This window comes from Petaurus breviceps, unplaced genomic scaffold (genome assembly GCF_028583685.1).
Source record: "Petaurus breviceps papuanus isolate PSGF00001 unplaced genomic scaffold, PetGlider_PUasm1.0 90451, whole genome shotgun sequence".
Classification (NCBI taxonomy): Eukaryota; Metazoa; Chordata; class Mammalia; order Diprotodontia; family Petauridae; genus Petaurus; species Petaurus breviceps.
The window spans coordinates 846,990-861,874 of record NW_027187258.1 but is presented as its reverse complement, the minus strand read 5'-3'; the positions used below and the strand labels follow the sequence as shown (position 1 = coordinate 861,874).

The 14,885-nt window shown below is 51.4% G+C and overlaps 1 protein-coding gene across 1 annotated transcript in view; it reads right to left on the bottom strand.

Moving 5' to 3' along the window:
* The window catches only part of PHKA1 (phosphorylase kinase regulatory subunit alpha 1), a 72,920-nt gene extending 59,124 nt beyond the window's left edge, over positions 1 to 13,796 (bottom strand). Inside the window, exons 1-7 of the mRNA XM_069062393.1 lie at positions 13,419 to 13,796; positions 12,437 to 12,595; positions 10,036 to 10,083; positions 7,153 to 7,321; positions 3,846 to 3,928; positions 3,336 to 3,416; positions 823 to 921 (exon numbers count right to left, since the gene is read on the bottom strand). Coding sequence (XP_068918494.1) covers positions 823 to 921; positions 3,336 to 3,416; positions 3,846 to 3,928; positions 7,153 to 7,321; positions 10,036 to 10,083; positions 12,437 to 12,595; positions 13,419 to 13,496 — 717 coding nt within the window. The 5' untranslated portion in view covers positions 13,497 to 13,796. The remainder of the gene's footprint in view (positions 1 to 822; positions 922 to 3,335; positions 3,417 to 3,845; positions 3,929 to 7,152; positions 7,322 to 10,035; positions 10,084 to 12,436; positions 12,596 to 13,418) is intronic.
* Positions 13,797 to 14,885: the final 1,089 nt, after the last annotated feature.

Sequence of the window (14,885 nt, the reverse complement as noted above, 5' to 3'; positions counted from 1 at the left end):
CATTCCCCAATTGATGGGCACCCCCTTAATTTCCAATTCTTTGCTACCACAAAAAGAGCTGCTATAAACATTTTTGTACATATGGGTCTTTCTCCCACTTCTATGATCTCTTTGGGATATAACCTTAGGAGTGGTATTGCTGGATCAGAGGGTATAAAAGTATTTATAGCCTTTTGGGCATAATTCCAGATTGCTCTCCAGAAAGGCTGGATCAGATCACAACTCCACCAACAATACATTAGTGTTCTAATTTTTCCACATCCTCTCCAGCATTTATCATTTTCCTGTTTTGTCATCTTAGCCAATCTGACTGGTGAGATGTGGTACCTCAGAGTTGTTTTGATTTGCATTTCTTTAATCAATAGTGAATTAGAGCATTTCTTCATCACATGGGCCTTTTTTAAAATAACTTCCAAGGCCATGTATATGCCATGAGCTGCTGACTTAACCCCCAAAGCCATGTTCCACATCATGCTCTGAGGTTCTCATTAGGTGCTATCCCAAAAGTCCAAATTCCCTGTCCCAGCAGAGAGGACCCTGAAAGCTCCAAGCCCTACATTAATTCTAGCCTGACCCCAACACTTTGCCAGGATGGTCTCCTGTGACTTTGGGGAGACCACCAAAGGCAGCTCTACGAATCTAGAAAAGGAAACGCTTTGAGAGTGCCGTTCCCAGTTAGCCCAGGAGTTGAATCCCCCCTTAAAATGGTGGCAGGCACTCTGCAGGGGAACTCTGCCATAGCCCATCTCCAAGGCTCACTGGTGCAAGCACACAGCATGATTCAACTCCGGGCTGAGCAAATCGGAGCTTCTCTTCTCTTACCTGGCAGTGCTGGACCTCATCTGACAAGACATGGATTACGGACTGGGGCCCACCCTTCACACCAAACAGGTCCAACTCATCCAAAGCTTCCAGGGCTGCCTGTGGGCAGCAAGCAAAAAGACAAACACCTGAATGCCCACAGATCTGTCTCCTCCCTGCCCCAGCACACGGACAGGCACAGTGGCATCTCCAGAAGCCTCTGACCATTCTCTGTGGCTCATGCTCAGGCTGGCACCCTGCACCACGGAAGGCATTTAATGAATGGCTGCTGAATGAGTGAGCAGCACTATTAGTGTTCAGCCCTTTAAAAAGAGCAAAGGAGGATTACTGCACCAGAGCCCAGAGAATGGTCCAGATGGAGACGGAATAAGATGGAGGAGGCCCCTCTTCCTGGCAAGGTGGCATGGTCTTTGGGGGCTCTGCTGCCTGGCTGGCTTTCCCGTGTGGCTGTGCCTGTGGCTGTGGAGGAGTCTTATGGGCTAGGCTGTGCTGCAAACTGTCTGAGGTCTCTTTGTCACCATGGCAGTGACAGATGTGTCCTTGATGACACTTCTGGTGCCCTTCCCTCGGGCATGCACATGGAGGAAAGCTCAAAGAAGAGGGCTTTGGGAAGTCTCTAGAAATATACAACTCAATAAATCAATCAATCGACAAGCATTCATTAAGTGCTTACTATGTGCCAGGATGAGTGATACAAAGTGGTGTAGCCCTGCCCTCAAGGAGTTTACATTCGAATGGGAGAACATATACACTGATGAGTAAGCAGAAAATACGTGCAATGTGTAAAACCAACATCAGATTGCTTGCCATCTTGGGAAGGGGGAAAGAAAAATCTGGAACTCCAAATCTGATAAAAAAAAAATGAACGCTGAAAGCTATCTTTACATGTAATTGGAAAAAACAAAATACTATTTCCCCCAAAAAGAAAAAAAATCTATGCCAAATGAATGCACGGCACTTCTAGGAAGGAGGCCTAGCAGCTGGGGACAATGAAAATGGCTCCTGAAGAAAGTGATCCCAAGCCTTGGGGGTGAGGAGGGAGAGCATTCCAGGAAGAGGGGTCAGCCAGTGTAAAAGCTTGGAGTCAGGAAAGTGGGACATTGTATGTGAGGAACAGCAAAGAGGTCTGTGTGGCTGGAACCCAGTGTATGAGCAGGAAAGAAAGACAGGCAGGAACCAGGTTGCAAAGAGCTTTCAATGTCAAACAGATGAGGCAATATGTGATCCTGAAGGTAACTCACCGAATAATGGGGAGAAGGGTCACATGGTCATACCTGCACTTCAGGAAAATGACTTTAGCAGCTGAGTGCTGGCTGACCTGGAGGGGCCTGGAGGCCAAGCAGAGGCTACTACAGTATTCCAGACCCAAGTAGAGTGAGAGCATGAAAGGAAAGGAAGGGCAAGACACGTGGTAAGTGTGAGGAAAGAGGCAGAGGATGAGACCACAATGGAGAGCTGAAGAGGCAAGAGGTTGGCAGAAGAGTTCTGCTTTGGATGCGGCGCCCCCAGCTGGAAATGTTTAACAGGCGACCGGTGATGTGGGCCTAGAGAAAGGCTCCATGTCTATGTATATGAAGGTTGACGTGGCCAAAAGGCAGCTGGCAATTGGAGGCTAGAGCTCAGAAGAGACCAGGGAACCATTCACACAGAGATGGCAACTGAAGTCACCCCAATGGTGTGTGCATCTCCCCACCCTATGTCCATTCCCATCTGTGTGTGCCCAGGTGTCTCCTTTTCTGGGTCACCCATCTATCTCTGCTGGCCCCGCATACACCTGTGTGTCCCCACATCTGTCTGGGCAGCCCCATGCGCTTCTTCACATCTGGCCAGCTCTCCTCCTGCCACGGTGTGTGCATCCCCTCCCTCTCTCTGTAGCCACATCTGTCTGGCTCTGTGTGCCCTCTGCTTCAATGTGTTTGCTTCTCTATCTCCCTGTCCATCTACGTGGTGACTTCTCCATCTGTCTCCCTGACAATCGATGTGTCCGTCTATGTGGCCTTCTATCCATCTGGACCTACTCACTGTCTGTACATGCCCACGTGGGTCTGTTCCTGCTCCTCAGTATGGATTTGTCCCTCACACTGTCTGTGACACATCGGGGTAAGTTTGAAGACCCAAGAGGTGCTGCCACATGGGAAACCTTTAATGCCCCTTTCAGTTTGAGGTCCTATGAGGGACTTTCTATCAATTGGGGCTGCCTAGCAATGGACCAGAATCAGTGTTAGGAGGTAGCAAATTCAGAGGGTCACAGATTGAGAGCTCTGAAACCATCGAATCCAACTCCCTCATTTGACAGAGGAAGAAACTGAGGCCCAAGTGCGCTGCCTCCAAATTCAAGCAGAAGTTAGCTGCCCCTTGCCACGGATGCCACAGAGGGGCTTCTTGCTCAGTTGTGGGTCTACAGACTGTCCACCTGGGTCAGGCCACCACTCCTGGTGCACACGGTGGGCCAACAGGGCTCAGCTCCAAGGAGGACAGACTTTGTATTTTTAATTACAATTAAAGAGAATTACCTTTGCCATTCCAACAGAGCTTGCATTCAGCTCAGAGATGCCTTGGTTGGTCTTATCACCACGTTCCCATATGCCAAAATCCTGCCAGGAAAACAACAGCCTGGTCAGCAGAACCCCATTGAAGCCCCCATGATACCACCCTGGCAGCTATTAGGTGCCCAGCATAGCAAAGGAAAGAACATGTCACAGCAATACCTGCCACCAAGACTGCAATATGACCTTGCCCCAGGGGCCCCTGGCAGCCTAGAAGACATTCATGGTTGCAAAGGGCTTAGCTGCACTTGGCCAAAAGAACTGAGCTGTTTTCTGGGCTGCCATGGGAGGTGGCCATGCTATTAGCGGTGAATCTCTCAGACCCAGGCCTGAAAGCTTGCCAGTGTGGCAGGAACAGCCCTTGAGAACCCAGGGGCCCCCCTTCCTACAGCAGGTCAGCATCAAGGCAGGGAAAAGGCCACACAGGACGAAGGCCCATTACTAGGTCAAGGAACCAGCTCCCAGAGAAATACTTACAGCTGTTTTATAAGCAGATTCAATATAAAACACAAGATTCTGTATGAAATTGACCTCATCTAGGCTGTGGATGATATGGAGCCCTGAGAACAGAACAGAATATACAGGCTGGCTTAAACACTGAGCACAAACCCCTCCTCATTCCCAAGTCCCGGGCCCATGACAGACCCAGAGCTGGGAGGGACAGCAAGGCCACCGTCCCCCCCCCCTCCATCTGACAGATGAGGAGACAAAGAAAAGTCAAGTGATTTATCCGAGGTCAGAGAATGCAAATGTCCAGGACAGGATTGGAAGCCAGGTTTCCCTGACTCCAAGGACAATGCTCTACCCACTGCACCACCTACCCCCCTCGATCAATGCACATGAACTCTGGCTTTGGCCTGAGAAATGCTGAAAGACAAAGCATGGCAGCGGGGATCCACTGAGATTGTCGGCCCTATTGGATAGCCCTGTACACAGAAGGTGGCTACGTAGGGCTTTGTGTGCAAGGGTCCTTTTAGCTCTCTGCTCGGCTCGTGGCGATCTCAGCCATCAGAAACGTGGCCATCAACCAAGCCCAGGGGAGATCTATGGATGAGGACAAAAAGTGCTATCTGTCCCAAAGCCACATGCTTATGCTGCAGGCAAGATGAGACAAGTCAAAAGCCCCCAATTTCAAACTGTTCCAGACTCAACAAGCTGAAGGAGGGTTACTGCCCTCCCTGAGTCACTCAAGGGGGATGGCACATCAGGAAGAGCTTAGACATGGGGAAGGGCAAGGGGACGGAGGCTAGAGCAAACACTCTTCACTAGCCACAGGGGCCTGACCTAGAGGAACAGCAGAGACACAATGACAGAAATCCCTCCCTCAGGGGAGACAACACATACATATGGAGGTATATGCAGTAGAAATAGCAAAAGAATAAAGACCAATATCTGCCCAGTAGTTAAATAGAAGGGAAGGAGGGAGGAAGAGAGGCTGGAAAGAAGGCAAGAGGGAGTCACTGGAGTTGATGGAGTAGGGAAATCAAATGTTCACAAGGTCAAATGTGCATGTAAAGAAAATCACTGTGGCAGCAGGGAGGCCAATTAGGAGTCCGGGGCAAGGGTTCAGACCAGACGTGTTGCATGAGGGAAAAGAAGGGATCATACAGGAGACATGTGGAGGAGGAAGGAAGGGCAAGATTTAACAACTAATTATATGAAGTGAGGAGGTGAGGCTAAGGCCAAGTTGGAGATCAGCAGGATGGTGGTGCCTTGGATAGAAACTGGAAAGCTTGGGGTGGCCAGGTGGCACAGTGAATAGAGCACTAGCCCTGGAGTCAGGAGGACCTGAACTCAAATCTGGCCCCAGACACTTAACACAAAAAACTAGCCGTGTGACCTTGGGCAAGTCACTTAATCCCAATTGCCCTACCTTCCCTCCTCCAAAAAGCAAAGAAAAAAAAAAAGAAATGCGAAATCTTTAAAGGGCGTTGGGGAAACATGAGTTCAGACACGGTGAGTGTGAGATGCCCTCTGGACACCCAACCAATCTGAAATGTCCAAAATAAGTTTGTAACGTGGAACAGGGGTTCAGAAGAGAGCATGGCACTGGGGAGACAGATCTGGGAGCCATCTACAGAGAAATGCTCATTAAATACAGCATAATGATGAAATGTTATATAAGTAGTAGCACAATACAATAATTGAGGTTCATAATGCCAACCAAGAGTCATTAAGAAAAGGCCTAATCACAGACAGAAAGTCAGAGGTCCCCAGTCCAACCCCAACCTGGCACAGAATCCCAAGTGGGTCCCTAGCACCTTCAGGGAGGGGAGCCGCCACAGCTCTCACTATTAGGAAGCTGTTCCAATCCAAATGCAGTTGGCACCTCTTGCCCCGTGCCCCCACATCATTTTTGATTCTGACACCTCTTCCAAATAACAGCCCTTCGTGAAGTGCACCCTCATGTTCCTGCTCCTAAGCCTTCTCTTCCCTAGACTAATATGGACCACAAATCTCTCCCCATCCTGGCTGTCATCCTGTGCATGGATCTACATCCTTTCTGAAACGTGGTGCCCAGAACTCAAGCCTGACCAGGACAGAAGACAGTCACTTGCCTAATCTGGCCGCAAGGCCATTCCACACAGCCTACAACAGTTGCATGCTGCTAACTCATCTCCAGTTGGAGCAAGCCACCCAAACCCTCACATCATTTTCACATGAATTGTTCCCTAACCCTGCTTCACCGCATGATGCACTTAAACCCAAGTACAGAACCTTCCATTTCTCCCTGTTAAATTGCCTTCGCTTAGGCTTGGCCCGCCACTCAGCCTGTTAAGATCCCTTTGAATTCTCACTTGACCGTCTGATGTACTAGCTGCCGCATAAGCATTATATCATGTGCAGATCTCCATGCAGTCTGAGTACAGATTAAAGCAGACCATTTCCATTTGTTCTTTTTTCTTTCTCATGGCTTTTCCCTTTTGTTCTGATTCTTCTTTCACAACATGACAAATGTGGAAATAGGTTTAACACGATTACACCTGTATAATCTGTATCAGACTGCTCGCTGTCTTGGGGAGGGGGGAGTGAAGAAAAGGAGGGAGGGAGAAAAATGTGGTATTCAACATTTTACAAAAATGATGTGGAAAACTATCTTTACATGTAATTGGAAAAAATAAAATACTGTTATTATCCTATTAAGAAAAGAAAACAAAAGGATTTAAAATGAGTTCTAGATTTAATATGTGTAAAAGCTGTACCTTATATTGGACATAAGCATGACTAACTATTCAAAAAAAAGAAAAAAGAAAGAGTTCATCTCTTGTGCTCTAGTAATCCTACATGAGTCTATGGTGAATAAAGAATTTCGAATTCCATTTTCTGGCATGGGACCAGTCGAATCTGACAAAACACTCTACAACTCTCCTTTAAAATCCAGAGGGTCCATACCTCCACAGGAAGCCAGGATAGCAGAAGGCACACAGAAAAGGAATTTTAGCCCCTAGTCATAAAGCTAGGCAAAGCTGACATGAAAGTAGAAGAAGCCACTTTTCTGAATTTTCTTGACTAGTAATTCCTTTCCAATCCCCACTGACAGGCGGTCACTACAGCTTATTACTGGCCAGTGGCTGGCCCTCAGCACTGGGGGAGTGAAGGTTCTCTGATGTATTTACACCACAGAGCTCTCTGCACTCCCCCCCATACCCTGGGAGGCCAATCCCTCTTGCTGGGCCCAACCTAAACAGTGTAGCTTTTACAAGTGGAAGGCCATCTCATCTCTCTGGCCCTGGGTGAGAAAGCCTGACCAAGTGTTCTAGATGTGCCCATCCTCCTGACTCACCTGAGGCCGTCATCTGGGCCAGGAAGAGCAGGAAAACAGAGGTGGCATCCAACTGCAAGTGGCCCCACTGATCATCTCCTACCACGGTGGCACAGGTGTTGGTGTTGTACTTGGCATGGAGACTGTCCTTGGTGCTCTGACTGTATTTGAAGGACTCAACTTTGTCCACCTGGAATGGAACAAGTAGAACTAGAAAGAGCTCTAGAATCGGAGCCTTGCAGCCCCCTTTCCTCCCGCTGCCATTGATGATGGAAGAGTTTAGAAAGACCGGCATCTCCTTTCTCTTTTTCTGAGTCCCATCGACATTTACTAAGAACTGCTAAGTATCAGGCACTGTGCTAGGCACGGGGGGAGGAGGTTGGACACATGCAGATCTAGCTGTAGGTGTGGGTATATATGTGTGCCTACCTCGTATTTTATATCTGATAAATACCCAAGTTTCCGAAAAGGTGGTGAGTTCCAAGAGGGCAGGGATTTCCTCTCCACTTCTCCCTGCCCCCCCCCCCCCCACCACCTTTTCGGAAACTTGGGTATTTATCAGATATAAAATACGAGGTAGGCACACATATATACCCACACCTACAGCTAGATCTGCATGTGTCCAACCTCCTCCCACATCTGTCCACCTCAATTTGTCTCCTCAATGCCAGGCTCACATGGCCAACAGCCTTTGGCCCCCAGACGGCCTGTCATCACCTCAGACTGAGCCTCTGCACGGCCCTCCTTCAGACTTCCCTAATCTGTCCTCCCAGTGTCTCTTATCAGCTCCCACACCCAAACCTTGCCCTTTTTATGTCCTCTGTCTCTACTCATAGCTACCACCTTCAAGCAGGCCCTTGGCACGTCTCACCCGCACTCCTGCAGCAGTCTCCCAATTGATTTCCAAAGGCTTCCAGTCTCTTCCCTCTCCAATTAGTTAAGTCCAGGACCTGGAGTCAGGAAGACTCATCTTCCTGAGTTCAAGTCACTGAACCCAGTTTGCCTCAGTTTCCTCATCTGTAAAATGAGCTGGAGAAGGAAATAGCACACCACTCCAGTATCCTTGCCAAGAAAACCCCACAGTCAGCATCGGCATGCTGTGTCCACAAGGTTACCAAAAGTCAGACCCGCCTGAACAACAACAATTGAATTATCTCCAAGTACTGCCCCACCCCCCAAAGCCTTCCAAGGCGCCAGCACAGTCACGCCATCTGCTCTCTGTACGGCTGCCTCCTTCAAGCTGGCCTTGACTCCCCCAACTCCCTGTCCTCTCTTCACTACCCTGATTTAGTATCAAAGTGGGCAGGGTCCCTTTGGGTGCTGTACCTCTGTGCCCAGCCCGGCATCCCAAAGCCTGGCCCACATGACCCTAAAACAATTCTCCCAGCCCAAAATGTCACAACAATAATAAGGGAAAAGTTGGTCCAAGACATTTTTCAGCTGTTACATCGACACGTGCAGAGATGTTCAGAGTTCAGAGACAGCAGGTGCCCATCAAATGCCATTTGTTCTTGAGACTTGAGAATGTGGAGGGAGGGAAAGAAAGCTGGCAGAGTACATGCCAGGTTGACAGGCACATACATGGCTGGCCCAGAGGGAGCTTGGGGTGGATGGGAGTGATGGGACAAGCTCCAGCCTCCTGGGATCTCACCTTTGCAACCCAGCACTGACAGCCAACACCAGAGAGGATGCGGGGAGGGGGCCCTTTAACAGATTTGGAAAGTTCTGGAAGGGAAACAAGCATCTCTACTTCCTAATGCTTATATGGGACACCAAGTGGCAAGGCCAGAGCACAGGAAGACAGCAGTGGTGGATGGCCCACCCAGCATGAGGGATGCTGGTGGACAGTGAAGGGCCTTAAATACCTGCATCCCTGAATGCCAGAGGTAAAAGAGGTCTCAGGGCCAGCCCCTATTCCTTTCAATTTAGAGCCTGACCTCACCAAGCTGGGTCATGGCTTCTCCTCTTAGAGGGTGGGAAGGGGGCACCGCCTTCCTCAAAAAACACAAGGGACCCCGGCACTGAGGCCAGACTGACTCATTATAAGATGGTCAGAGGTCCCAGGAGGGGGCAAACAGGAGGAATCTGTTCATTTTCTGCCCATTTGTCTCTCCTCCTCTTCTGTCTCTGACTTTCCCTCCCACTCTCTCTTTCTGTGTCTGCCTCTCTCCCTGTCTCCCCTCTTTTTTCTGTCTCTGTAGGTCTATTTCTATCTCTCTCCACAGTCCCTGCTCCCTGTCTCTCTGCGTCTGTTTCTCTGTCTGTCTCTCTCCCCTTCTCTGTCCCTGTCTCTCCTATCTCTCCCTCTGGTTTCTGTCTGTGTGTTTTCCTCTCCTCTTTATCTCTTCCTGTGTGTTTCTGTCTCTCCCTGTCCTCTCTGTCCTTCTGTCTTTCTGTGTGTGTCCCTGTCTATTTTTCTCCATCTCTCTACCTCTCTCCTCCCTCTCTGCCCCTGTCCCTGCCTCAATCTCTCTCTCCCCCTCCTTCTCTCTTTTGCAGCCCTGACATTTGCAGCATCACATGTTGCTTCCACTCCTATTACCAACAGTAATTCCTTAATCTGCCTGTGAGGAAAGAAGTCCAAGAAACAGGGTGCCATATGGTAGAGGGTAGAGTGGACAGTAGGTAACCCGTGGGTGGGATTTCCTCCATTCTGAGTTGGGAGGCATCTCATTTGACAGAGGAGGAAAGTAAGGCCTTAAGAGGGGATGTGGTTTGCCTGAGGCCGCACAGGGGGTAGGAGACAGAGCTGGGATTTGCACCCAGTCATGCTAAGGAGCCACAGCAAACAGAGGGCTCTTCAGGCATCGTCTTCAGGGCCGGAGAGAAGAGGGAGTCCTTAGCTTTCAGGTGAACCCTGCGTTCTATGGCAGAGAAGCTGTGGGATAGCCCATGATGGCATACCTGTCTGATCATACACTGCAGCAGCCCCCTCATCAGCTTCACGACGCTCTGCAGGAAGGGTCAGAAAATCAGCCTGTTAGTCTCATGTTCCAGGACAGGAGCACCCTGAGTCAGCTAGCACAGCTGGGCCCCGACCTTTGCAAAGCATGTAACTCTATCCCCACTGAAGACTGACATGGCATTTGCTTCATGAGCACACGGGGTGCTGGGAGTATGGTGGAAAACTACTTGCCGCCTATATCTAGGCAGGCCAAAGCCTGAGCAGGCCATTCAGCCGCAGGGCGGAGGGCGCCTACTCCTTGCCCCTCTCTTCTCCCAGAGCCAGGAGTGGTAGAAAGAGCACAAAAACACCCAGCTGGATCTTTTCCAAGGAACAGGGAGCTTCAGTTCAGAGACAAGTGCAAAGGCACCAAGCCCAAAGTGAACCCCCACCCAGCCCTCCTGCCAGACACACTGAGATCTGGCTTTCCCAGCCCCCACTGGGGCCTGATTCTAGACTCTTCATGCCTGAGGATCCCCAACACTGGCTCTCTAACACCCAGGTCCCAAGTTGGGACTGCTCATACGGCACAAACCACGTGGTCCAAGCTTGGAGTCTGGCCCTACTTTGTAAGCAGCTTTTGTCCCATACTGCCAATGGAGCACAGCCAGGCAAAGAGTGCAATGAGGGCTTGGGGGGAACCAAGGACATCTGGTGTGCTACAGATGGCGTGGGGTGGGGGGCTCTCCCAAGTCCATGATTTCAAGACGCTTCCCCCTAAAAGACAGCCACCTCCCCCAAAGCAATGCCCCCCCTAAGAAGGGAAAGGGAGGAGCTAGGACTATAAAGTTGTGGGATTTGATTTCGAGTTCCGCCCTCTCTCTCCCACAAAGAACAAGAGGGGCCAACTTTTGAGTGGTCCTGTTTTACAAGGCACGTCATACAGCATTGCTCAAGTGCTCGGGGGGACTGGGAAGAGCTGGGAAAAGTCGGGGTTACCCCTATTCTGTGAGAAGCCAGATGTAATTCTGTAGCCCCACCATGGCCCACCCCATGCCCACTGCCTTAGTGGTCATGTCTACTGGCTCCTTTCTCCTCTACCCGAGCAAGTCAAATACACTGAAGCTATTGTTACACACACACACACACACACACACACACACACACACACACACACACACAGGGCTGTGTTCAAAGGAACCTATAGGCCTAAACATTCTGGATGACATCTGACCCCTCTGCTTGCTCCCCTGCCCACCTCCCCACACCCATCTCTACCACCTTAACTATACCCTCTTACCCTTTGCCAGTCAGGCCTGAATCCTACTAGCTAGGTCGTTAATGGCACAGCCAGGGAACTTCATGGCCCATGGAGGAAACCTTCCATTCCCACAGGCTCCAACCCATTTCCATGTCCTAGTCCTAACCCTGAGGTCACATTGGAGATGGCAACTGGAAGGGTCTCCTGAGCCCCCACAGGGGCTGCACTTACCTTCAATCAGCAGATGGACACAAACTAATATGTACTCTGGCAGGCCCAGGCTCCAGGAGGCAGCACTGCTTTGAGGGAAGAATGCAGGCTCTTGGGAGACCCAAAGCCTGGTTTGCAGTCCTGGCTTTCAGGACTACATGCCCTTGGTCAAGTCATGAGAACAAAGATTTCAAGCTTGTCTGGGTCATAGAAGTCACGTAATTCAAGGTCTTATTATAGAGAGGAGGTAAAGGAAGCCTGAGGAGGAGGTGTGACTTTGCCACAGTCCCAAAAGGAATAAGGGGCAGTGCTGGGTAGAATCTGCACCTGAGTCTCTGACCTCTGGATATGTGAACAGTGACCATACACCCAGAATGGGAAGTAAATGCATTTGGGGGCAGGGTGGCAGCTCATCTATCTGCTACCTCTACAGGAAGATCTCTGAGCAAACCAACAAGGCCTGCAAAGAGCGGCTAGAGCTATGAAGTCAAAACACGGTTTTTCCTTGTGTCCAGCTGCAAGGGCTGTTGGTCCTAGGCAAACACTGTCCATCAAACATGAGGCACAACGTGATGGACTTGCCCCAGTGAGTATTCTTAGAACAAATATGCCGGGCACAGTGAGACACAATTATTTACAAGGAGGAATCTGAGCTTTAGGAACCTCTCTTACTCCCCCAGGCAACTGTACAGCCCGGCTTGGGAGTAGGAGTGACTGCCCTAGCCAGGCAAGCTTACAGAAAGCAGGCTCTGAATGTCCCAGGAGTCAAAGGGAGAGAAGAGAGGAAAGAGGAGACACAAAGCAAAGTTTTCTTTGCTCCCTTCTGCCAGGGAAGTGCCAGCTGCCTCTTTTCCTCCTTCCTGTCCATCTCCTTTCAGTCCTTTGGAATGCAGTGTCCTTGAGTGGGTGTCCCCACGTGGCTGCCCCAGTACCCCAAAGGATTTGTTTACCTGCTCCAATTCATAGGCTTTTGCCTTGTCCTCATCTCGGTCTGCATTCTTGCGGTAAGCCAGGCCCAGGCCCCACACTGCCAATATGCTGTAGACATTATCCCGGACCCAAGCATCTTTCTGATCACAGCTGGCTGGAAGTAAGCCAGTCACAGGATTCTGCAGAGCCAAAAATGGAAGTCAGAAGAGGTCCAAAGACTGGAAGGGTGGGGTGACAGAAGCTACCTGGAAGGTCCCTGAGTTCCCAGGGAGCTAGAAGAAACCTAATCCAGGAAATGGGCTCATCATTCCCTTCTTTGGCTTTGCCACTTCAGCTGTGACTCTCCTCTGAAACTGCAAACCTCGCTATTATAAGGCTAGAGTCTGGCCTTTAAGTTTGAATTGCTGACACTGAACAGAACCATAGCTTGAGAACAAGTCTGGGAAGAAAGAATTATGAACGCCAACTGTGCAATAATGCCCTGAGCTGAGGGGAAGAAGCCTTCCCCTCTTTGGGCCTCAGTTTCCCTCCTGTAACATGAGAGGGCTGGGCTTAGTGCTCTCCAAGGTCATTTCTGTCTGGGTTATTCTGTGATCCTGAGTTCCATGGGCTCTAAGGGCCTTCGTTTCCCTCCCTGGAACACCAAGAGACTGCAATGTGGGCTTCCAAAGTCCCTCTCGGCTCTGACAAAGTAGGGCTAGACAAGAACGAGCAGCCTGGGAGAGCAGAGGATCCTGACACGGCTGGGTGCGCTGGTTTTCTTGGGGCAGATCAGGGCGTCTCGGGCCACGGTAACGGGCACCAGGCTCTCCCGGGGGGGCCCTAAGGCTCGGGCCCCAGGTCAGCCTGCAGCCCCCCTGCACGGGCTGGGAACCTCGGGCCAAAGTCAGCAGATCCCGAGCTTCAGCGGAGCTTAGACACCGATGCCCACGGGCGGAGAAACTGAGGCTGGCCGCCCAAGGTCAAGGCTGGCTGCCGGACAGGCCCCTCCCCCGCGCTCACCTGGTGACATAGGATGGTCTGCTGCACCAGGCGGGCATAGCCATCGAGCCTGACGCCAGAGTTGCTCCTGCTCCTCATCTCGCCTCGGTCTGAGCGGCGGCCGCGGCCGCGCGGGTGGGTTGGGGCTGCCGGAGGCGGGGCGAGGGGAGGAGCCTAGTGCTGGGCTGGGGGGGGCGCTCGCACTCACGCGCACACACCAAGCCCCCACCCTCAGCCCGGGCCACTAAGGGGCCCCCTTCCCTTCCTCCGCCCTGGGAGAAGGCCCTGGAGCGTTTTGGGAGGTGCCCGCCTCCGAAAGTTCCAAGGGACCCACAGTCATTTCCCGACTTAGAGCCAAAGCGCCAGGTGGCTTCTTAGCGTTCGCTTTAAATCTCGCGCAGGCCCAGAGTTGCGAGCTCAGCCTAGTTCCTCCCCTATCTCCCCCCCCTGCCCCCCGCCGCCGACCTCCGGGACGGAGTTGGGAGACGATCGGGGGCGGGGGAGGGCGGGGCGAGCCGCAGCGGGGGGGAGGGGGGGGCGGAGAGGGGCAGCCTGGCCGCTCCTGGGGCCACCGCTGACTGGAGGCCGCCCTGGCCCGAGTCGGCGGTCTGCGCAGGAAGCTCCCCGGCATCTCTGAGCCCCTTCTCTCTGCTTCCTTCATTTTACTAATGAGGAAACTGAGGCTAGAGCCACGGACACCACAGAGCCTCTCTTCCCCCGTCCCGCAAGAACTTTTTCTGAAGCCCCAGGGGTGGGGTCCGCTTAGCCCAGTGCCCCGAACTCGGCCGGCACCGAGGGCGGGCTGGAAAGTGGATGGACTGGTAGCACCCACTGCACCAGGTCCTGGCGTTGTTCCTCGGCCGCCATTGGCCACCTCATCTGCGCCCCTCCTCCCAGCTAGGAAGGTCAAAGGTCATCCAGGCCGGTGCCTCTGGGGACGCTCTTTAGCACGATTCTGTTATCGCTGTCGGACCGCGACCGTATAGCCCAACGGGCCCTGGAGGGCCCGCTTCCACTCGGGCTGGCCAGATTGGCCTCTGGCTGCCAGCTGCCCAAGATGGGTCCAGGAGAACAAGTCCATCCTTCCCCCGCCTGAATTCTTGTTTGCCAGTGCTACCGTTTGTGTTCATAGAATCCGAGGCCACAAACATGTAAAGGGGAAAGGAAGCTGGGAGGCCACTGGTAGAAACGCCTCATTCGCCAGATGGGAAAACTGAGAACATGCAGAGGTTCTATGACTTAATCAGAGTCACATGAGGAATAAATAGCAGAGTTGAAATTTAAACTCGGAGAGGTTGTCAGCCCACCTGAGAATATAAGAGTTCTAGGCTTCTTGGAGAACTTAAATGTAAAGGGTGCTGTGTTATTCAAACTAATACTACATAAAAAATACTACACAAGGTGAACAAATTCAGAGGCAGAAATTACACACATCACCAACGAATTCTGGGCTCAGACCAACTCCCAGAATGAAAATTCCCCAACGTG